Below are 24337 nucleotides of genomic sequence, written 5' to 3'. Positions count from 1 at the left end.
TTTGTGGCCCAGCCAATATAACACTATCTCAGAAACGTCTTAATAAAATTTTTGTAACTTAATTTTTACAATATCCTGTTATACAGGATTTTAATAACGAACAACAATGTTCGCTAATGACCGATTACTATAACCGTGTTGCATTCATGTCCCTTACGTGCCTTATGCACAGGTGCACCATTTCTCTCCACTAATACTAGCAGCGAATATTTTAGCAGCCGATGGCCACGTCATTAGTCTTGTACTGACTTGTTTGGTGTGTACAACAGGAAATACTTCGCTTTTGGAGAACAAGAAAAATAGGTTTATTTGCGTTTCGCTTATTTGTGCAGTTATTCAGTGTCTGGTAAGTTAATGTTGAAGAAAAAATATTAATTTTTATTAAAATGTTCTATTATTTTATGTTAACAATGACTCATTTATTTCAGCCCTTTGTATTCAGCATTTCTCTATCGAAATAAACCTACGTTTCTATGAAAATTGAAGCTTTATGGTTTTTTTTGTGGCCCACATAACCTTAAACCTTGTTTGTTTGGCCCGTGTTAGCCTTTGAGTTTGACATGCTTGCTTTACAATCTTGATTTGGTTTTGTAATGTCAAGAGTCTCATTCAGCCTAATTCATCCAAGAAATATGTCCATTTCAGCCAGCGACTAAGGCTGAACATGGACAGTCCCAAAGTATTATGTCTCTAACTTGGGGCTAAATAGCCATTAGGTTCATACATACAGCATGTATATGTGTTTTGGGTTATATTTGCACTATTTTATTGCCCTGCATAGAGCAGTTCAGTTTCCACAAAATGAAAAGAGTTTCTGTTGTAATTAATTCTGAACCGTTTTGATGAAAACACTTATGTGTAATGAATTGTCAGGATCCCATGGGGGGTTGATTTTAATGACTATTTCTCCGGCGTAATGCAGTGTGAGCACGGATGTGACCGCGTTTGAAAAAGGTTCCATGTGTTCTGTTCCACAGGTATACGGCGTGTAAAGCCTTCCTTTCCACCCTGAACGAAATGAACGATTACGCGGGGCAGCATGAAGTCGTCTCCGAGAACTTGACCTCACAGATCCTCGCGGGGTTAGCACGCTACGTCCAGGAACTGAAGCAGGAAAGGAAATCGGTACAAAGTTTGTTTTTTCTTTCAAAGAAGTGGACCAAAGATAAGGGCAATATCCCTAGAAACCTTAAAATTAAATAGAATCATAAATAGTGGGACTTAAACTGATTCCTTTGAGAATCGTATAAAAGATATGGACCTTATTCCTAGGTCTTTACAATTTCAAGGGCCCCTCAGACACTCTGAAGCACATCTGTGGGCCCCAGAATACCAATTCCTCTGAGGCATCTACACTAATAAAAGAGAAAAATGGTAATTGGCGTACGACGATACCCTTTTCATTGGCTAATCAGGGCTATATGCAAATTAACTGCCAACTATGATTGGCAGTTAACTGCCAACAAGATGGCGGTTAATTTGCATATGTAGGCACAATGCAGGGAGGCGAAAGGGAAAGCAGGAAGAAGCCCCCTGCCACTGACAGTGATCAGAAACCCAGGGGGGAGCTAAGAGCTGGGGGGCAGGGCAAAGGCGGCCCTGGGGCTGCCTTTGCCCTGCCCCCCAGCCATGATCGGAGAATCAGGCGCCTTTGCTGCCCTGGCTAGTGATAGCAGGAAGTAGGGGTGGAGCCAGCGATGGGAGCTGGACACTGTCGAAGCTGGCAGTCCCAGGAGCTAGGGGTCCCTTGCCTGGGCCTAAAGCGGAGCCCACGATCGCGGGGCCACTGCAGCTGAGGGTCCCCGCTGCCCGAGCCGGACGCCTCAGCCAGAGGCGTTAGGCCTGGGCAGGGGCGGAGCCTGCAACCGCGGGGAGCTGGGGGTCCCCTGCCCAGGCCTGACACCTCTGCCGGAGGCCTCAGGCCTGGTCAAGGGGCCGATCCGGTGATTGGTGATCGGAGGGTGATGAGGGTCAACTCCTCTGGCAGAGGCATCAGGCCTGGGCGGGGGGCTGAGCCGGGGATTGGGGGGATATGATGGTCCCCTTGCCCAGGCCTGAAGCCTGGGTCAGAGGCGTCAGGCTTGGGCGGGGGGTGGAGCAAGCGATCAGAGGGATATGGGGGTCCCCTGTCCAAGCCTGACACCTCTGGCGGAGGGGTCAGGCCTGGGCAATGGGCTGATCAGGTGATCAGAGGGTGATGGGGGTCTACGCCTCTGGCTGAGGCATCAGGCCTGGGCGGGGGCCAGAGCCAGTGATCGGGGGGAGATGGGGGTCCCCTGTCCAAGCCTGACACCTCTGGCGGAGGGGTCAGGCCTGGGCAATGGGCTGATCAGGTGATCAGAGGGTGATGGGGGTCTACGCCTCTGGCTGAGGCATCAGGCCTGGGCAAGGGGCAGAGCCAGCAATCGGAGGGGTCTGGGGGTCCCCTGCCCAGGCCTGATGCCTGGGCCAGAGGCATCAGGCCTGGGCTGGGGGCAGAACCAGTGATGGGGGGAAATGAGGGTCCCCTGGGCAAGGGGCCGATCCTGCGATTGGAGGGTGATGGGGGTCAACGCCTGAGGGCTCCCAGTATGTGAGAGGGGGCAGGCTGGGCTGAGGGACACTCCCCGCCCCCCACACACACACCCAGTGCACGAATTTCGTGCACCGGGCCCCTAGTTTAAATATATTTGAGCATATCAGTCATACAAGGATAAGCAGTATAAGATGGGGTGTGCTGTGTGGAATAAGTAGTATTAAAATAAATGCTTACAAGGACTTTTAAAAAGCAAGAAAGATGACCTCAGTTCCACCCACCTGATTTCTTGGCTCATCCGTTGCTATCTAATGAGTAGGACCTTTTTGCTCCTCTCGACACCATTAAAATCTTTTCATGGCTTTTATTGTGAACAAGAGAGAAAAATGTACGCTCACTATATTCATAGTCAAGGTTTTCCCTAAGAGATCTATTTTTAAGCCATGATTTGTATCTTTGAGCTTTGATCGCTTGCTAGGTGCATACTAATTTGTTAGCAGTAAAGTATGAAGTCGGCCAGTGACATGCTTTTTTTATGTAGATTTGAGCCCACAGAATTCTTTCAGTGCCCCGATGCATGAACCAGCAAGGTAGCTAGGGCTCCCACCAAAGTGGAGGAGACGGTAAATAGTAATGACCAACATCATTATGTCATTCCGTTCTGACCGTTGCCACAAGTACCAGATTTTTAGGTCTAGCTACTGTTTCTCATGGCTGACTAGAGACAGTGTCTTGCTTAAGTACCATTCTTAACCCTCAGTGCAATACCTTTTGGGCCATTTGATACAGTGGCGAAATCCTGTCTGTCCAAAGGAACGATTTCAGATTTAGAGCATAGAGCAGCGGTTCTCAACTTGTGGGTCGCAACCCCTTTGGAGGTCGAACGACCCTTTCACAGGGGTCGCCTAAGACCATCAGAAAACACATATATAATTACATATTGTTTTTGTGATTAATCACTATGCTTTCATTATGTTCAATTTGTAACAATGGAAATACATTCTGCATATCAGATATTTACATGACGATTCATAACAGTAGCAAAATTACAGTGATGAAGTAGCAACGAAAATAATTTCATGGTTGGGGGTCACCACAACATGAGGAACTGTATTAAAGGGTCGCGGCATTAGGAAGGTTGAGAACCACTGGCATAGAGTATTTCCAAGCTCAGTTCAGATCCTAGTAGAGAATTATTTTTCATCTTGATTTTGCCAGTTGAAAGAGATGAAGCCCTAACAAGAGTCTGCATGGTGAAATGGCTCACGCTGCAAAAGGAGAGGCTTCCTCCTTCCTGTGTAGACGTGAGAGGCAGTAGGAGAAAAGCAGGTAGTGGGAGGGATGGACATTCTTCTTGCCTTTGGGGCCATAGCATGACAGTGAGTCAGCTGTTTGATGTCGAAGCTTTCAAATTTCCAACCAAAATAGGAGAGTACTAGCTACTCATGCTTCTAGGAGAAAAGATGTTTTTTACGCAGCGATTTCCACCTGTGCTGTATTCATTCTCATATTACAGTGCTGCTCACTCACATAATAGTATGAATAACCAGTGTTTATCCTGATACACAAATCTGTAGGCTCCTCTTTGGGAAAATATATTGACTTTTCAAAGGTAAATTCTTAAAAAGACAATCTTGACTTGCCACCTATGAAAGCAGAGTGTCTAGGTTCTTTCCTGGCTGACGTCTGAGCCACACGTTTCTCCTCGGGAGCAGGAGTGTGGACGCTGGAGGCCGGTGCTGCTGGCCCTGGGGCTAGGCCTGGGCCTGGGCTCATCGGGGTCCCCTGCCCAGGGCCCAGATGGTCAGTGTTTGGTGAAGTTAAGCCACTGAGCATGGCAGTGGGAAGGAGGCTTTTAGGAACTTTAAACAAGTTTGCTGAGAAGGTATTTTTATTATAAATGAGTTTGGGAAAATAAGCCTTAAATCAAAGCAGAATGCGACTCCTGTCACGAACGCTCCTGGGTTTATGGTTTCGGACTTAAATGAGGGTGAAATGCTCCTTTGAGCCAGTCTGAAGGTGGCTCACAGTTTTCCTCCCAGTACACACATCTCTACCCACAGAGACTTAGCGGTGCACGAATTAACCCCGGGCAGGCTGAGAAGGGCCAGTGTTCAGACCCGCCGCTCTGTGGGTTTTGAGGAAGTTATAATATTTGTCACAGACATATTTTCTGGATGCTCTTTTTTTCTTTGCCCTTTTCAAGTCTTTGTGTTCCTTTGTTTTCATCTGTGGAATCTGAGTTTTATTTAAAATTCCAGATGGTTGACTGTCCTCAATTGAGTGTTTATTCTTTTTTTCCCCCCCAGTTTTTTTTTTTTTTTTTGAGTGGCTGTTCTCACATCAATGCCATATTTTGCTTTATTAAGGAGTTTTAGAAGTTAATGAACTATTATATTTATATAGAGAAAGTAAACAGCTGTTGTACCTAATTATGGAGTGAGAATAATAAACATTCGCACACTTTGTTCAGCCTAAGCATGATGTCTCGCAGAGCAGTACTCTGAGAGCTTTGTCACTGTAATTTTCTTTAGGTTAATGTGTGCTTATTTTAGCTTCCCTGTGATTATTTTATTTCAGCCACCCCTGGTCACTGGGAAATTTCTAAAACAGTCTTAAAGGATGAATGTGCTTGTGTATGTTTAAGGGTCAGCAAAAGCATTGACATGAGTTTAGCTGTCACCCAGATACCATCAGGCATTTTTGAAAGTCTTATTGTGTTTGGAGAGAAACGAAAGCATCTTATTCCAGGAGAGAGTGGGAGCCTGGCGCTGGGCCTGGGGAGCTGGCATTTCCTGTCTGTCCTCGGAGAGGAGAGCAGGGAGCTGCGATGACCTCACCGGGCCAGCGGAGCGCTTGTTATCTCCTGGAGAACAATCCCTCTTTATGAGGCCTCGGAGGCACACTTCTCAGTACACACTTGCTCACTGTCCAGAGAAGAAATGTGTTTGCCATTGCTTGTCAGTAAACAACAAACACATCTGGCGAGGGTGAGTTTAACTTGTAGCCGTTGAAAACCGCCGCTATCTGGGTCAGGCACGCATAGGCCCAGGGCAGGCTTTGGTTCCATCCGTCCGTTTCCTATGAGACCAGGCAGCAGCGACCGCACGCGCGCGCGCGTGTGTGGGTGTGTTTGTGTATGTGTGTGTGTGTGTGGGGGGGGTATGTGTGTGTGTGTGCGCGAGCGCGCGCGCGCCACATGAGGTTTTGTTTTTTTAAATATATTTTTATTGATTTTAGAGAGAAAAGAGGAGAAGGAAGGAGAGATAGGAGCTTCAATGATGAGAATCACTGATTGGCTGCCTCCTGCACACCCCACAGTCGGGATTGAGCCCGCAACCCAGGCATGTGCCCTGCCCGGGAATTGAACCTTGACCTCTTGGTTCATAGGTCAATGCTCAACCACTGAAGCACGCCAGCCGGGCAGCCACATGAGTGTTGGAGGGGCACATGCTATAAGGAACGATTCAAAAGAGATCACAGGCACCTGGGCTTTTCTCACATCACGTGAAGCCATGGGGTCACGTGTGTGGTTGGGGATCCTGCTTTCGTCTGACAGCTGTGGCTCAGGCGTCCTTGGGAGAAAGCTCACAGCAAAGTCAGGGCCCACACTATGCTTGAAAAGTAAATTCCTATTTATTCTAAAATAGTTGGATGAAGGCGCGGCAGGGTGGGGTTTCGGTGGGAGCCATCCCTCCTGCTCCCCAAAGGCCAGTGTCTGAAGACTGTGTCAGGGAGGATCCTGTGATAGAGCAGAGCCTTTCCTGAGGGTCCGCCACTCTCTGCGCGTCCTGTGCGTGCTTCCTGTCCACGCGGGGAGGTGCTGCGCGCGGAAGCCCGGAGCGGGGCACCAGCCTGGAGCTCGGCTCTGGGCACGGGGCTCGGGTGACTCCCTCTGTGTGGGTCCGTCTTTGAATCTCAGAGTGAAACTGGGGGGAATGGTGAGACTTTTCTGAAAACCGCATAACGCGGTGGGCCCTGCTCTCGGAATGGGGACGATCCTCGTGGCAGTTTGGGAAAGTTGCGTTTCTGGATGGACAGGGACTCGGGCTCGAAGGGCCTCGCTGGAAGGCACAGTGAGCCCGTCTGTCCCGGCCTGTCCCTCTGCCTCCCCGTCTGCCCACATCTCTTTCCCCTGAGCACCCCCTCACCACTGCTTCCCTCCGGTCTCGTAATAAGGGTTCTTTGTGGCTTCCAGAAACCTGCTTCCACTTTGTACTTCCTCCGAAGCTCAAGGCTTCCTAGCTCTGCCCGGCTCTAGTCTGACTCCCCACAGCCGTGACCCTGTCCTGCTGGTTTATTGCTGCCGTGGACTCGCTCTCTTTTCTGTCGCATCCCCGTGCTGTGATGAGGCTGGAAAGACGAAGCCCAGGGGCTCTCTTGGGTTCATAGACACTAAAAAGCGCTGGATGGACGCAGCTGGCTGTAAAGAGGCACTTACAACAGTGAACGTGACCTCACAGGAGGCGAGAAACAGTCCCTGTAAAGAAGCGCTGTCTTTTCCAAGAGAACCTGCCCTTCCCCTGCTCCCAGCCTCCCAGCGGTCAGCTGCCGCTTGTGACTCAGCTGAGCCTCGGTTCTGACAGGTGAGGTGGGACTCTGAGGCTGTGCGGAAGGCCTCTGGGCTCCTGTCCCTCCTCACCTGCCTTCCCCGCAGCACCCTCCCCTGCCTACCTGTCCTAGTCACTGAAGGGAGCCCATGGATTAAAGGGAGCGTTTAGGCCGCTGTGGAGAGGGGCCAGGAAAAGCCATCAGGGATGCTGAGCTCCACCGGCCGCTCCAGGAAACAGGTTAGCTCCAGGCAGCTGCCTCACCGGAGCTGCAGCCTTGGTCAGGGGACCCAGCTGGCCAAGAGCATCATAGCTGGGGGAGCTGCAGGCGTCCATTCCCGCCCTCTGATACGCCGGAACCTCTCCATGGCAACCCCAACAGAACCAGAGAGTGAGGAGCCTGCTCACGTGTCCAGGCAGGTCAGGACAACCTCGGAGTCACCCTGACATCTGAGCACATCACAGCCCACATCTGGTCCCATGCAACCGCACATCCCGGCGGCTTTCCTGATCAAAGGGCCCCAGCATCTGATCCTCTCCCACCACCTCTCCTGCACCCCGTGGTCCAAGTGTTTGTCATCTCCACGGGTGGAGAGAGCCTGCCACCTGGAACCTTCTTCACAGCATGGTGCTTCCGTAGTCCGTCACCTCTGCTCCCCGCTCATTCAGACAAGCAGCCCACAGACCCCCCCAGTCTGCCCCTTTCTTCTCTGACCCCTGGCTCCTAATGTTTGTGAGGCTCACTCTGGTCTAGTCCTCGGGTGTCAACACCAGGCACATACCTGCCCCAGGGCCTCCGCAGGTAGCAGGTGAATCTACCTTAAATTTAAAAAGTCCTAAGTAGTGGAAACATCTGCCTACTCAAAACTTTTACACCAATACTTGTAGCTGCATTATTCATAGCAGCCCCACACTGGGAACAACCCCCAAAGGCCATCGGCTGGTGAATGGATAAACAAATGGTGGCATATATCCATACAGTGGAATGTCACTAGTGATAAAAATGATCCGTGTGACACATGGATGAACCTTGGAGAGAGAATCTGCTCAGTGAACATTATGAAGTGATGAGAGCATTATGCCAGTCACGAAAGATAATGTTGTGAGATTCCATTTCTATGAAACATCTAGAAGCGGCGTATCTATAGAGACAAAAAGATGAGTGGTTGCCCAGACCTGGGGAGGATCTGGGTAAGAGAGTGACAGCTAAGAGGTCGTGGTTTCTTTTTGGGGTGATAAAAATGTTCTCAAATTGATTATAGTGATGGTTGCATAATTGTGTGACTCTAGTAAAAACCATTGACTTGTTAATTTGCACGTCTGAATTGTATGGTATGTGAGTTACATCTCAAAGCAATCAAAAATAAAGATCTAAGTGATTTTTGTCTTAAAACTTCACTATCACTTTTACAAGTTGTGTATATAAGTCTTAGAATTCAATTATTATAACATCTAAAGTTTCAAAGGCTACTCTTGGCTATTCTTGTTTTCATTTCCCTTCATTTTTTAACTCTTCGATTTCTTGGGCGCGCACATGCTGGGTGTTCAATATTTAAGTATTATTTTAGCGGGTGGCTTTTTCTCTCGTGTCACTATGAGCAGGAGGGTGCGCTGATCCCTGGTGTTTCTCGCTTGCAGCACTTTCATGACGGACGGAAGGCCCAGCAGCACATAGAGACCTGCTGGAAGCAGCTCGAGTCGGTGAGTGAGAAGCCAGCAGCCCGGGAAAGGCCTGGGCCGGTTTTCTAACTGGAATTGAATATCAGTTTGAATCAGTCAGTATGTTCAAAACAAACGAAAACACTAAAGAAAACGCCTTGAGAGATTTTTCTAATCTGAGTGTAGAGTGTTTCTAGAAACTTTTATCTGAAGTAAAATGTTGAGCCAAAAGAGCTCAAGGAGCGTGTTTTTTCTAAAAACCACGTGGAAAGAACAAAGATTAGGCCGTTGGTCCTGACACAGACAATAGCGTGGGGAAGGCCTGGGGTACGGGGTGGGGGTGAGCTGGGGGGGGGGGGGTCATTGGGGGGTAAAAGAGGACATACGTAATACTTTCAACAATAAAGACTTGTTTAAAAATAAATAAAGCAGCGTCCTGAGATTATGGCCCAGCAATCCGTTTGGGAGAAGAATGCTCTTGGGGGATTTGGGTAAAAGCCAGTGCTCAGAGGGATCTCCTGGTTTCGATAGTCACCCCTTTCCCCTCCACCGCTTTCCTCTGCTTCCAGAGCAAGCGGCGATTTGAGCGGGATTGCAAGGAGGCTGACCGGGCGCAGCAGTACTTTGAGAAAATGGATGCTGACATCAACGTCACAAAAGCGGATGTTGAAAAGGTAAGGTGAAAGTAAGCCTGTCTCTCGTTTCCCCTTTCAATGTTCGTCACGCACCCTCCCAGAGGGTCGGTCCCCAAGTTCTCCTTTCTGATGCAGCCACAAAAGGCCACTCAACGTGGGATCATTTTCCATTTGTGTCAGCTGCCATGGGGACCTGAAGCTGAAACTTGGGGGCTCGTGGGTGTTGGGCAGTTTGCTTATTCAGTCACCAGGATGATAACGCGGAGACTTAGACCATGACCGCGGCCCAGTTGTTGGTGTCTGGAGATTGTGGCTTTCACTAATGGCTTTTCAAAGAAAAGCCAACCTCTTGAAACCCAGGGCGGATGTGCAGCGAGAGCTTGGCTGCCTCTGGTGCTTCCGTTCAACAGATAAGGAGGCTCCCGCCCTGGCCTGCTTCTGAGTGAGTCATCCGGTCGCTAGCAGGTTGCAGCTAAGGCCCGCATGCACTGGAATTGGCAACGAGGAGTGTCAGAGAGCTTGCGCTGTGTCTTCTGGCGTTTGCTCTCTCGAAGCTGAATTTCCTTTTTATGACAGTTATCAATCTGGCGTAAACAGATCAGCCTGTTAAATAACAGTCTGCATTCGTTGCTGCCCAGGGCTGTGCTGGCGGCCACAGCCTCCTGCCTTCCCTGGGAAAAGCCTGTCTTTTCAGAGGTTTCTTTCATTTTTGCCAGGTTCGTTGCAGATGAGATGAGTTGGAAAAGTGTGTGTTAGCTATTTCATTATTTGCCCCTCCTGCCAAATTCCTTGCTTAAAGCCAAGATATATGTCAGTATGCCTTCCTCTAGAATTATCTACATTAAAATACACATTCTCATTTATTTACTTTACCAAAAGATATGCTAATATGCTGGTAAAGTTACTATAAATTACCATAAATTTGTCGTGAGTTCTCCTTAAACAGACAACTTTCCAAACTATAAAAAATACTATTAAATTACAATAGATTGACCCTGCTTGGCTGGTGTGACATGCTCAGTTGGTTGAGCATCATTCCGTGCATCAAAAGGTCCCTGGTTGGATTTCTGGTTGGGGCACATGCCCAGCTTGTGGGTTCAGTACCAAGTCGGAAACCTGACTAGGAATCGAACCAGGGACCTTTTGGTGCACGGAATGATGCTCAACCAACGGAGCCACACTGGCCAGGGCTCATTTAATTTCTTCTGACTTTATGTGTTCTCATTCGATATTATGTTTTTCACTTTATTCAGGTGGAATATAGAGCATGTGACTTTCATAGGTTACTATTAGAGCCCGGTGCCTTGCTAAACTCTTTTCATTTCTATTTTGACTTTTCTATAGAGACAGTCCTATCACCAACATAGAATGGCGGTTTTATTTCTTCTTTTGCCGTCCTAATGCCTTTTATTTATTTTTCTTATCTCGCTTTGCTGGTTTTGACCTCCATTACGCTGCTAGAAGCAGTAATTGTGGACTCCTTATCTTGTGCTTGCTTATAAAGAGGGCTTCAAATGTTTCTCCATTCGGCATGATTTTAATATGCCCTTTATCAGGTTAAGGGATTTCCCTTCTTTTCCTATTTTGCCAAGAAGTTTTGTTAAGCTTGACTTGGTATTGAATATCGTCAAATAAATTTTCTGCTTCCTTTCATCCCATTATTAATGGGATAGAGTTCATGGATCAATTTTCTTATATCAAACCAAATTGGCATTCCTGGGACAATTCCAACTAGGTCACCGTGTATTATTTCACTCAAGATTTTTGTGTCTGTAGTCATTGAGATTATTCTATAATTGTTCTTGTCTGTTCTAGTTTGCTTTACGTACTAGTTTTGTAGTAAGCTTACTCATATTTCTATATTCTGAAATAATATATGTGAAATGAAATTAACAGTTCTTAAATGTTTCGTGATATTGCATCGTGGGAAAGTTTCCCACTGCTGATTCGATTCCTTTAATGTCTGCTGCTTTGGTTGATCTTGGGGTAATATTTTTCTAGAAATATCTCCATTTCATCTTAAGGTTTGAAATATCTTGGCTAAATGTTGCCCATAATCTCTCACCTTAATTTTTGCTGCATATGTTGATTATTCCTAATATTGTTTATACTCCACCCCCCACCCCCTTTTTGGGGTCATTTTTCCAAAATCATTTTTATTATGATTTTCCAAGAACCACAATTTGTCTTGGTGCAACTTCTCTTTTCTACTTCTATTTTCTATTTCATTTCCTTTCCCTTCCTTCAACCTTCTCTGTCAACAACTTTGTTTGTTTTTTTGTTTGTTTTATAATCGCCACCCGAGGATATTTTTCCATTGATTTTTAGAGAGAGTAGAAGAGAGAGGGAAAGACAGAGAGAAATATTGATGTGAGAGAAACACACATCAATTGGCTGCCTCCGGCGTGAGCCCAACGAGGGCTCAGGCCGGGGAGGAGCCTGCAACTGAGGTACATGGGAATCGAACCTGGGACCCTTTGGTCCACAGGGTGAAGCTCTATCCACTGAGCCAAAACCAGCGAGGGCTCTGTCAATGTCTTTGGATTTCATCTATTGTCCTTTAAATGTTTCTTTCTTCAGATGCTTACCTCATTCCAACTTTTCTCCTTTTCTATTATAAGCAGTTGAGTAACAAATTTCTTATGTAAGCACTGATTTATCTGCAACCCACGAATTTTAATGTCTATTATTATTATTGTTCACGTCCCGATCTTTTTCATTTCTTTTACTTTTTAATCTCTCCTATGATTTATGTAGAAGCATGTTTTAAATTTTTCAATTGTATGACATATTTAAACATCTGTTTTTTGTTATTGATTTCTAATTTAATTGCATTGTGGTTGTAAAAAGCCAGAGTTTGAGTCTTTTCTGGTTGTTGAGGCCTCGCACTTGGTCAGTTTTGTTAATGTTCTTTAAGTAATTGAAAAAACAGTGTATTCTCCAGCTCTTAGTTGCAGAGTGTACCTATTTCCATCAGATCAGACTTGTTGATTGTGTCGTCCAGATCTTCCCACCACTAGGGATTTTGGGGTCGGCTCATTGTAACCTTTGTTGAGAGAGACATATCACTTCTTTGTGCCTTGCTTTCCTTGTCGGTACAACGGAAATACAGCGCAGAGGGCTGGTGGTTGTACTCGGAGTTAATGTGTGCAAGATATTCCCAGCCGATATGGCAGTGGCCAGTGATCAGTAAGCTAACTCGTGTGATGATAACAGTGGAAGGTTTGCCATTTCCTGTCAATTTGCTCTGCTACTGTGAAGTTATTTTATTAAGAAATACAGTTTAGAACTGTAATATCTTCCATGAGATTGAACTTGTCGTCAGTGTCACCTTCTTTCTACACTCATGCTTTATGCCTTGAAGCCTAGTTTACCTGCTTTGGGGGGTTAGCTTTGCCAGGCACATCTTTCCCAGACTGTCTGCCCCACGTGCTGTTGTGAGAAAGCTTCCCCATGGTTGCTCCCAAACATTCATGCGAAAACTTGCTATAGACTAGGGAGACTTCCCTGTCATACCATCATCGCCCTGTATTTCAGTCACGTAAGAAAGTGTAACTCCCAGCAGACAAGCATGTGAGAGAGACCCGTCTATGGGTGATTATCAGTGTGCATTGCTATGAATTTCATCTGTGGCAAACGTTCAGCGTGGGTTCTCCAGGGAGCTGGCAGCACCTGGGGTCACTACCCAGCCAGGACTGCATCAATCTAAGTTTTCCAGCTTGGGTTTGGGATCCACACAGGCTGTGTGAGTTCTGACCCTTTGTGGTTCAAAAATTTGCAGGATGACTTTTTTCTTTGATTTTCTTTCTTGGTTAGATCCAAGGTAGTTAAGTTATCAAAAGTACAATAGCTTACCCGGCCAGCGTGGCTCAGTGGTTGGGCATCAACCTATGAACCAGGATGTCACAGTTCAATTCCGGGTCCTGGTCAGGGCACATGCCCAAGTTGTGCGATAGATCCCCAGTGTGGGACATGCAGGAGACAGCGATCAATGATTCTCTCTCATCGTGGATGTTTCTCTCTCTCTCCCTCTCCCTTTCTCTTTGAAATCAATAATTTTTTTTTTTTAAGTACAATAGCTGGACCTAAAGGCAGTTGTGGGACTTGATAGGGACTGCCGATTGGATTGCTCTCCTCAACTTTTTAAATCTTTCCAGGGATGCGTAATTCTTCCTTGTACTGAGAGCAGTCTTTTGTTTCACTTACCTCCTCCCCAAGGATACGATAAATTACCCAGTTTTGGCATCACAAACACTGAAGCTGATAGAGCAGGGTCTACACCAGTGATGGGGAACCTTTTGAGCTCGGCGTGTCAGCATTTTGAAAACCCCTAACTTAACTCTGGTGCCGTGTCACATATAGAAAATTTTTGATATTTGAAACCATAGTAAAACAAAGACTTATATTTTTGATATTTATTTCATATATTTAAATGCCATTTAACAAAGAAAAATCAACCAAAAAAAATGAGTTTGCGTGTCACCGCTGACACGCGTGTCATAGGTTCGCCATCACTGGCCTCCACACTGGAGTCCTTAAGCTAGTTTGCTGATGAAGGTGACTCGAAGCGCTGTCATTCCCCAGGGTTTTGCCTTATCGTCTGTAAGGCCTCTGTCAGCATCCAGCCGAAAGGATGCAGGCTTTCGGTTCTTATCGTTACTTAATGTAATTTTCCATTTTGACTTTGGAAAGCCTTTGAATCTCATATAAATGTCTTTTCCCCAGTTTCTGCAAACGATTACATTACCTGGTTGTATTGGAAGTTGCTCGCCCTCCTTTTTCTAACAGCCCCGCAACCTTTGGAGTATCAGCCTGTGCTCACAGAGGTGTAACTGCTCCCCGAAAGGAGGGAGGACTGGCCCGAGTTGCCATTTGCGTTTGATGACGCGGTTGTTGTGAACCACGTGTGCACGTATCTTCTAAACTATAAGTTAACCGTCCCGCACAGGGACTAGAGCCATGTTTTTCATAAATGGCCTAAAACCCGCCTGCGTCCACGGGGGACATCAGTAGACACTTGCTTTGTGTTTGGTGTCTGTGTTAGCAGATGTTTAGTGATCAGCTTACACATGGGTGTGTGTTATCCTGGAGGAGCCAGTGTAACCAAAAGTAAATTCATACGCACGGCGTGGACATACGGAAACCCGGTCAGTTTTATCTCTGGGCCGGTGAACACATCTGGATGTTGCGAGGATGCCACGTTCCTCAGAGGAATGACGAGGCACGGCAATAAGCTCAGTGGGATGGTTTTTACTGGGGATGGAACTCAAGGAACTACACAGCCTTTTGTCGCCCAGACGCAGCTGTCAGAGTTTTAAAACGAGTTCCCCTGCTCTGGAACGAGTCCGTCTGGGCTTGCAGCAGGACCATATTGGAATAGGTCATCTTGTGGCTCATGACCCGTGTGCTTCAGTGGGAGGTAAAACCAGACTTGTTTCCTCCCTTGTACGAGATGGACACGGTAGTCCTTACTGTGTATAGTATTGAGAAGTTGAAGACCTGCAAGGGAACATGGGAAAATCCATCAACCGATGGTCTTTGGCTCCAATTCAACACCAGTGGACCCCCCAGTTTGGGGTGCTGTGAGGACACGTCGTTCATTGGAGACGGCTCAGTGTGATGCAGTGCGGCTGGGCGGCAGCCCTGGTCAGACCCCTCTCCGGCTACACAGTGTAACATGCAAAGAAGTGGGCAAGAGAGTACTTTCTAATGGGGTCAATATTTCAAGCCTAAGTTGGAGAGGATGTTTTAAGAATTAGAATTCTAAGTAACCATTCATTTATATTATAAAGTCTCTCTGGGAACTATTTTTCCTTACAGTTTGCTTCTGCTTGGTACAGCTTTTTATCCAACTAAATTCTGATCTGTTTTTTCTATTTCCACATAGCCCTCCACAAGAGTCACTCCATACTTTTTTTTTTCTTCTAATTTAAGGGACTTCCTCGTGGAATCATGATTTTTATGGTATTCTCATTTTTAAAAAACACTGAATTTGTTGGCGAATTCCTAAGTCATGTACTGTTCCCATTCATTGTCCTTCATTCCCTGACTCGTTATTCATTGACTGTGCTGGCGGGATGGGGGTGGCACAGACACCAGCATGTAATCACACAGCCCTGGGCTTTAAGGAACGTGCCTTTGTCTTTCTTTCTGGTGTTCAGTTCACTGTCTGGTGAAGGTTCCATTTGCCCCCTAAACAACTCTTGAATGGCATTTCGGTGACAAGGACCTTAACGTCGGGTTTTCTCTGTCCCTCTGCTTTGGCATAATAGCGGGCTAGACGAAGTTGGGTGAGGGGCAGCACCTGCGCCCTGGATTCTGGTGGTGCTGCCGTTGGTTAGTGTGGCGTTGGGATGAAAAAGGAAAAGGTTATCAAAATGAATGGAATGTGGACTAATATTTCCGAACAGAGAGAACAGTGTTTGCTAAATGCATGCATTAGACCGAGTTCATCCATGTCAGGCCGTGAATAATTCCCTTTCTCTAAGTCGCCCTCGCCTTGTGACTGTTAGTTAGCTCTTACATAATTTCTAAACGCAGAATAGGATATTGTTTAACTGAAACTGCAGTTACTGGTCACAAGTGGCTGCAGAAATGGTCAGAGAGTCCAAGTTATGCATTTTGAACTTTAGTACCAATTTCTCCTTTTCCTACAGGTCGAGTTTCCTTCAACTCGACTGGTTCCTTCACTGCCTGTCTCTTTGTGGGCAGTTGTTGACTATGAAACGGTTAACCTGGCTTCTTTATTCCAACACGTTGCAACTCTGAGTGTTGACTAAGCAGAAGAACTCTCTCTACAAAGTGAGAGGTTTCCTTGTTTGGCTTCATCGTGAGTTTTATTATATAACCCGATTTGAGGAAATGTTTTACAAACTAAATTAAATTATAATCCTAACCATGAGCACTCAGAACAGTCTATCGGTTTCTTAGGGCATTTTTAAATTCCATTTTTGTGTGTGACATTATGGCTTCTAAAAATATTTGGCTTTGAACATTATTAGCTTTTAAATTCTACATAGATGTCCCTAAGGTGGAGTAGAATATGAAATCCTGAGTCATGAATTAAGGTAGAATTCCAAGAGCTAAGTGATGAAACTTCACGTTTCTATTTACAATCCAATATACATGTGCTGGTTTTTTTTTATGTCACGTATCACACGGTAGAATATTTTAAAGAGAAAAATAAAGTTAGAATAAAGAATCTATGCCATTGTAAGCAAGTATAAAGGAATTGACTTGAGTGATTATCAGTTTGGTAATTGTCTTGATAAAACCAATGAATTGTAGTAGTTTTAGAGTTTGCTTCAGTTGGAATCAGAGTTGCCAGCTCTGGGAAGGCAGCCTGGCCAGGTCGGGTAGGTTCTGTGCTAACGGAAGCCAGCTGAGTAGCAGAGTGTTCCATTTTTTTACCATTTGGGGAAACAGCCTCTAGCAAGATGACTCCTTAAGTTATTGTACGAATAAGGAGTTGTACTATTCAATATTTTCTCTGCCCTTGCTGTAACTAGGAAGCTGCCATCTTTATTGAACATGTTAATGTCTTTAGTGCTTTCCCCAAATTTGCTGCATATAAAATGTCTGAAGGAATTGTTCATTGTAACAAGTTAGAAAACAATTTTTTTTTTAAAAAAAGAGGAAGTGGTTAGTATGAATACAGGAAATAAATTTTGCAACTACAGCTTGATCTTTCAGTTTAAACTGCTTTTAATTTACAGGAGACAATATAGAATTAAAAATGCACCGGAAAAAGTGAATGCTGTTGCTGACTATTCTAAGTGGATCAGTATCCAAATCAGAGATTCTAGAAAAGACACTTTTGTTAGTCTCTTGTTTATATCTGCCCTGAAAGAAGTTATCTGTAGGGTTTATGTTTTATTTACTTTGCTTCTCAGCATGTTTGTATTAAATGAACATCCTGAATGGCTTCTATTGTTTCATTCTTAATGTTTGTCCTGAGTAGTAATAGATATGTTTACTTCCTTTGACATTTCCCATGGGAAATAGAATTTAGTGGAAATTTTCTCCAATTATTAGATGTGGAATAAATGTATTTATATTTGCAAACAAGACACAACTTTGATCTATGTCATAAATGAATATTTGTAGGATGAGATTAAGAAAAAAAAACTGCCCTGACCAGTTTTGCTCAGTGGCTAGAGCATCGGCCTGTGGACTGAAGAGACCCAGGTTCAATTCTGGTCAAGGGCATGTACCTTGGTTGTGGGCACATCCCCAGTAGGGGGTGTGCAGGAGGCAGCTGATAGATGTTTCTCTCTCATGGATGTTTCTAACTCTCTATCTCCCTTCCTCCCTGTAAAAAAATCAATAAAATATATTAAAAGAAAAAACAGAAAAGGAAAAAAAAAAAACCCATGATGCTCATATTAGTTTTACCACTAAAAATGAAATTTGTGACAGGGATGTTGAAACATAAAATTACTTACTATGGTCAAATGCTTCACACAAAACTACTCTTAAAGTTGTAGCCAGCTCCCAGTTTCAGTTCATTCTTTAGAAGTTATTACTGTCTCACTTGTTAACCTTAATTTTTCACTTATTTGTCTTTGAAATAAGTGGTTTTTACACTAAAAATGGAGTTTGGTTAAATAAGTATCTAAAAAGAAACAAGAAAGCCAAAATTTTAAATCTCAGTGTATCAGATATGGGGGAGGAGGTGCTACCAGAAGTGAATTTATATAAAGACTAAATGCTTTCAAAAGCCTCTCCAGTGAAATATTCCCAGTATGCATTTCATCTGCATTAAAATGTTGACATGAGAATCTATCTTAGCTCTGCCTCAATACTCCTAAAAGCATAATCATTACCAAACCTCTAGTTAATGTGCAAAATACCAACAGAGCAAAGCAAGGTGATGGGTCCTTCTTATACCCTAGATCTGAAGCTAAAACTGAATTAAATAAAATATGACCCGAATACAAATATTTATATTACATTGGATATAGGGATATGAATCCTATATAATAAAAGGCTAATATGTAAATCAACCCAACTGCAGAACGACCGGTTGCTATGACACGCACTGACCACCAGGGGGCAGATGCTCAATGCAGGAGCTGATCCCTGGTGGTCAGTGTGCTCCCACAGGAGGAGCGCCACTCAGCCAGAAGCCAGACTCACGGCTGGTGAGTGCAGTGGTGGTAGTGGGAACCTCTTCCGCCTCCGCAGCAGCGCTAAGGACCCCTTGGGGGATGTCCAACTGCGAGAGGGTGCAGGCCAGGCTGAGGGCGCGCCCCCCCCCCCCCGCCCCCGTGCATTAATGTCATGCACCAGGCCTCTAGTAGGAAATAAAACTGAAGTTAAGTATTGTGTGTGTGTGTGTGTGTGTGTGTGTGTGTGTGTGTGTGTGTGTGTGTAGCTTTGAACACTTGGCACTATGTGCCCCTCTCTGTTCTAAAGGCTTTCCTATGGTAACTCATTGAATAGCATCTTAATGTTTACTGATAATAAATGGCCTAGCTTAGCCAAGAGCTTGTTCTTAATGTTAATCTTACATAGAAGTGGGTTCAGGTCCTGTTTCTACCAATCACTAATGGTGCAATGAGGAATTTACTTAATCTGAGACTGTTTTCTATTCTGTACAACAAGGATGATATACACCCTTCAAGGATGGTTGTGAGGCACCAGTGGTGGTGATGTGTGTAAAGTAGTGGCCAGTGTTTGGACTTCTGTTAACTGGTTGAGACTGGTATTGCCACTTGAATTTTGCCTGTTTGTGAGCTTCTCCTTGGATCACTTCTGGTTCCTCCCTCCTCAATTCTTCCCCCTTCAACCTACTGTGAATCAATTGAGTATATCTTGCACATTCTAGACATCTAGGCGTCTGCAGGAAGATCTATTGAACAAACAGTGCAGAGCATCAGTAGGATTGCCGTAGATGCCTTTCATGAGGACCCTGGTTAGCAAATGATGATGCCGTGGAGAGACCAGGAAAACCTGGGTCAGTGGGGAAGAAGAGTACCCTGTTACATGCCAACTCCGTGGTGAAGATAACCAGAGCAAAGCGGTGAAAATGATTGAGTTACATCATCTATGTAAGCACCTGGTCCTGTGACCAGCAGGTCCCAGGAGCTCAAAGGTTGTTTGTGGATGTTGCCTCTGAAAAAACTCCACGTGGAGTAGTTTGTTGGGATAGGTCTGAAGGAGGACTTGGGAGTGGAGCATGAAGAATGGGTAGAAGTTGAAAGGAAGGAACAGAGAGAGAGCAACTGAGGTGGCGGGAACTTCATCCAGGGCTCTGAGGGAAACACATTGCAGATGCTGACCTGCCTGATGGGGCAGGTGACGAGCAGGACCTAGCTGGAGAGGTCAGTTAAGAACGGATCATGATGCTTAAAGCAAAATGGCGGAATGAATGTGACCCTGATGAAACACTATGGAACCTACTGCTCAAAAAACTGGCACTGGAAAGTGTTTTATATTTTCTTTTCTTTAAAAAAAAATATATATATATTTATTGATTTCAGAGAGGAAGGGAGAGGGAGACAGAGATAGAACATCAATGGTGAGAGAGAATCATTGATGGGCTGCCTCCTGCACGCCCCCTACTGGGAATCGAGCCCACAACCCAGGCATGTGCCCTGACTGGGAATTGAACCCAGGACCTCTTGGTTCATGGGATGACGCTCAATCCACTGAGCCACCACAGCTGGGCTCCAACTAATTTTTATGTTAATCACATGGGCTTGGGATTCTGGGACCACCCGTATAATACATACACAAGTGTAAGGCTTTGTTTCTCAAATACACTCTTTCCCCATCCACCCTATCGCCTGAGACCTCAACAAGCTTCCTGGCTGTCCTGTCTGATCACTACACACGTTTTGCTGGGTGTCACCAGCTTAAAGGAGAGCCAAGAAAGCTAACACTGAGGTTGGAATAGAGGAAGGGCCTATGGTCTTACACCTTAAGCTCATTGGTAGTATTTACTGATGACACGTGAGATTTTTAGTATTAAACATTGCGGTTTGAAATCTATTGTGGCTTGGGTAAGAAGGGTAAACAGCTGCTAACTTAACTCCAGACACCTTACATTCCCTCAGAACTAGAAGTATAGTATTTCATTTATTTACCTTGGGGGATGTATTGGGAATAATTTTTTTCTCTTCTGTGGAACATATATTTTCTAGAACTAGGTTTACAAAGTGCTTTCAGTATTTTTGTTTTTCACAATAACTGCACAGCCATAGAGAATGGTGGTCATATAGCATTAACTTCCTAGAATCCAGCTCTCTTCAGCTGTATGTATATGAAACCTTGTGATTGTCGTGTTCTGTAGTGAGGTTATTTATTAAGGAGAGAAGGGGAAGAGAAAGAGATCATTTCAAACCCACATAACTGAAAGCTCAAGGCTCTTGCCAATGACAATGCAATTAGAAGCCAGGGAAGAGGAAGAGTCTTAGAGCCTCGAGCTCCTCCCAAATTTGTTCCCGCCAGCCCACCGTGGAGTGGTGCCAGTGCCCGGATGAACAAGGTCAGCACTGGCTTCTCTCTTAGCAGAAACTGCCACTCACCTTGGGGAAGCAGGTATTTCACATTCTACTTTTCAAATCAAGCATCCGGAATATAGGGGAACAGAAGGCCTTTTCTCAAAACTGTTTAGCAAGTGAATGGCCCATGTGGGATTGAGATGCTGGTCTCATTTGCTACTCTCCATATTCTCTCCTATTTCAGTGACTCTGCACCAAGGGAACCTACCAGGCTGGGGCTACCAGTTGTAAGGCTGTAAAAAAAAAAAATCAGGAAATTGCTGGAATAGTTCAAGCATATTTCTTTGGTTAACTTATTTTGAAGTTTTTCTCTGTTTTGTATTTTAGCTGCCTTTATAATTTATCAAAGACAGACTCATTGTTTTGGCAAGTTCCTGGCCTGGAAGGCTCCAACAAAAACTCCCAGCACTCAGTCTGAATAGGAATTTGTAAATGCATTCTCAGTCTTGAACTTGGAAATGTATTCTCGATGCAGCAGCGCTGGGAAATTTGAACAATGCCATTTATCATACAACAACATTGTTCCAGACAGAGACCTTTTTCATCTCTTCTATGTTGGTAACCCTCCTGCTACATTATCTTTTCAGAGCTTTTTGTTTTCTTTTGGGGCCTCAAAGGCAAGCCTTCAACCTTTCAGTTTCTAGAATTCAGCATTAAAATTTGTCTCTTTTACTAATCTTTTTAGCAAGATAAGATATACGCTCATCACTCTTACAGAAGTTATCATTATTAATGTTTTATATTTTTACAGTAACGGGGTTATGCTGAAAATACTGTTTTGGAAACTAAAAAAATTAAATTATATACAGCTTTCACATTCCTTGATCATAAAAATATTCTTTTTTTTTTTAATTGATTTTAGAAAGCGAGGAAAGGAGAGGGAATGATATGGAAACATCGATGGGCTGCTTCCTGCACTCCCCTCCTGGGGATCAAGCTGGCAATCCAGGCATGTGCCCTGGCCGGGAATCAAACTGGCCACCTCTTGGGGCATGGGTCAGTGCTCAACCAACTGAGCCACACTGGCTGGGCTAAATATTCTTTCACATTTTTTTTTCTTTTTAAGTGCTACACATTAGTGCATTAGCCCGGCCAGTTTGGCTCAGTGGATAGAGTGTTGGCACACGGACTGAAGGGTCCTGGGTTTGATTCTTATCAAGGGCACGTGCCTCAGTTGCAGACTTCATTTAAAATTATTTCATTAGGATCAATTCCCACCGGTAGAATTCTGGGTCAAAGACCAGTTTTTTTGTGTGTGTTTTTTTTGTGTTTTTTTTTTAATATATTTTATTGATTTTTCACAGAGAGGAAGGGAGAGAGATAGAGATAGAAACATCGATGAGAGAGAAACATCGATCAGCTGCCTCTTGCACATCCCCCACCGGGGATGTGCCTGCAACCCAGGTACATGCCCTTGACCGGAATCGAACCCGGGACCTCTCAGTCCGCAGGCCGACGCTCTATCCACTGAGCCAAACCGGTTTCGGCCTAGTTTTTGACAAATCCCAGAAAATCAGTGCAAGCTTCCAGGCGTTCTCAACAGGTTTTCTCTGATCTCCCTTGTGGGCTGTGAAGACTTGTGTGCTTCTCATCAACTGGCCTGTCCAGAAGCAAGGTGTCCACTGGTTGTAGCTCCTTGGTGACTCAGACTCACCACGTTTGCCAGCTGTTGATCAGGGATCACTGTGGTGTCATTTAGTGGTATCCTTGCAGCTGTATTTCTAGAACTTTCCAATCACTTGTCCCAGGCTGTTGTGCCTCCTTCGATGTTTTCTCAGACACTGCCCCCCAACACACACACACAAATTGCGAACTCCAGGCTGTCACCATAAATAGTGATTATCAGAGGCCAGAGGTGTGGGTACTTCTTTCTAAACCGTACAGCTCTGCAAATTTGAATTATTTTACAGCAAGCACTTTTTGTGATTGAGGTAGGAAAAAGAACTAAAGAGAGGATGGGCCAAATAACGTAGGTGATTAAATTCATGTGACTGATTTTGTCCACACTGTTGAGTCAATAGCTCAGGTAGATTGGAGAGAGGTAGGTCAAGAGCCAAGTGCCAGATTCTTGCTGCGCCTCAGGCCGGCCGCACACCCTGCTGGCGGGGTCCGGCCCTGCGGTCAGGCCATCTGCTGTGTGAGCGGAGCTGCCGCAGGTCACCATGCGGGCTAGTAACTTCAGGATGAAATCTCGGTTTCAGCCCCTTTCCCCTCCAGCCTAAAACACATTTCCTCTGTAAAATGAATGAAATGCATAAAATGAAGACATATCTGAGGAGTTTTGCTCTTTGAGGAGCAGGGAATAGAGTATTAGGAGTGGAGCACAGTGCAGTGAAGTGAGAGTGTTTGTATTGAATTTCCAAGATGGGGTGTGTTTGAGCATATTTTGTATTTATTGAAAAGACCCTGACCAGTGCAGGGAGATGGTACCTTGCAACAGCAGTTCTTGAGTCGGACATTGCAGCATCTTCCCTCATGCTGGGCATTCACATGAGAAAAGTTATTTAATAAGGCTCAGAGGAATACCAAATATTCATTAGAAAGACAAACTTGCTATATGGTAAATGTTCATAAATTGGAACCTAATTCCAGAATCATTGAATGAATAATAACTGAGCATCTGCCATGTGACAGAACATTCTAGGAACATTATGTATTATATTCCTTTAGATATGTCTTTACAATTTAATTATTAACTGATGTTATCATTAAATTATTGCCATTTTACAGATTGTTTCTATTAAAAAAAAAATTTCCTCTGATGATAATGAGGAAACACAGTATTGAGTGTACAGCTGCTTCAGAGAATATTTACTACTATTTGAGCAACCGGAGCTGTCAAATATTCCTCATTTGCTATCCCCAAATTTTTGGTAATAAAAAATAGGGTTTTTTCCTTCGTTATATTACATGCGAAGGGCAAAGGCGACTTCCCCGGCGCTCTGCGGTGAATGGTGTGTCCCTTAATGAACAGCAGGAGTCACATCCTGAGGCGGCTGAGGTCATGATAAGAAAGTAATAAAGCTCATTACTGCCCCTTCGGCGTGGCTCAGTGGTTGAGCGTCGGCCTATGAACCAGGAGGTCATGGTTCGATGCCCGGTCAGGATCCAGGAAGTCGAATAGGGAAGTCGCTTCACACGTTGTCCGTGCTAACAATCTAAATGCATTCCAATATTTTTATCTTAAGCCCATTCGGGTTGAGAAGCATCGGGCTGCAGTTCGGTTTCTAGTATATTGTTTCCTTTATTTAGAAACGGCAAGTCTGACCTCTTAGGCAGGAAGCTGTATTTCCATAGGATGTGGGAGTGGGCGGTATTGAGAATTACCCAAATGGTGACGGAAGGAGGCTTACCTCTGGGTGGTGAACACACAATGCAATACACAGATGGTGTAAACGATTGTGCACCGGAAACCTATATCATTTTACTAACCAATGTCACCCCAATAAACTCAACAAAAATTTTTAAAAA

The 24337-nt window shown here is 44.9% G+C and overlaps 1 protein-coding gene across 19 annotated transcripts in view; it reads left to right on the top strand.

Annotated features, from left to right (window-relative positions):
* Positions 1–24337, top strand: part of FNBP1 (formin binding protein 1) — a 100140-nt gene that overhangs the window by 46733 nt on the left and 29070 nt on the right. For all 19 annotated transcript variants that reach the window (XM_059658306.1, XM_059658310.1, XM_059658307.1 and 16 more), the window contains exons 4-6: positions 978–1125; positions 8704–8766; positions 9294–9398. In XM_059658306.1, coding sequence (XP_059514289.1) covers positions 978–1125; positions 8704–8766; positions 9294–9398 — 316 coding nt within the window. The remainder of the gene's footprint in view (positions 1–977; positions 1126–8703; positions 8767–9293; positions 9399–24337) is intronic.

The sequence above is a fragment of the Myotis daubentonii genome, chromosome 11, assembly GCF_963259705.1.
Source record: "Myotis daubentonii chromosome 11, mMyoDau2.1, whole genome shotgun sequence".
NCBI classification, from domain to species: domain Eukaryota; kingdom Metazoa; phylum Chordata; class Mammalia; order Chiroptera; family Vespertilionidae; genus Myotis; species Myotis daubentonii.
This window is presented reverse-complemented; position numbering and strand designations above follow the sequence as displayed.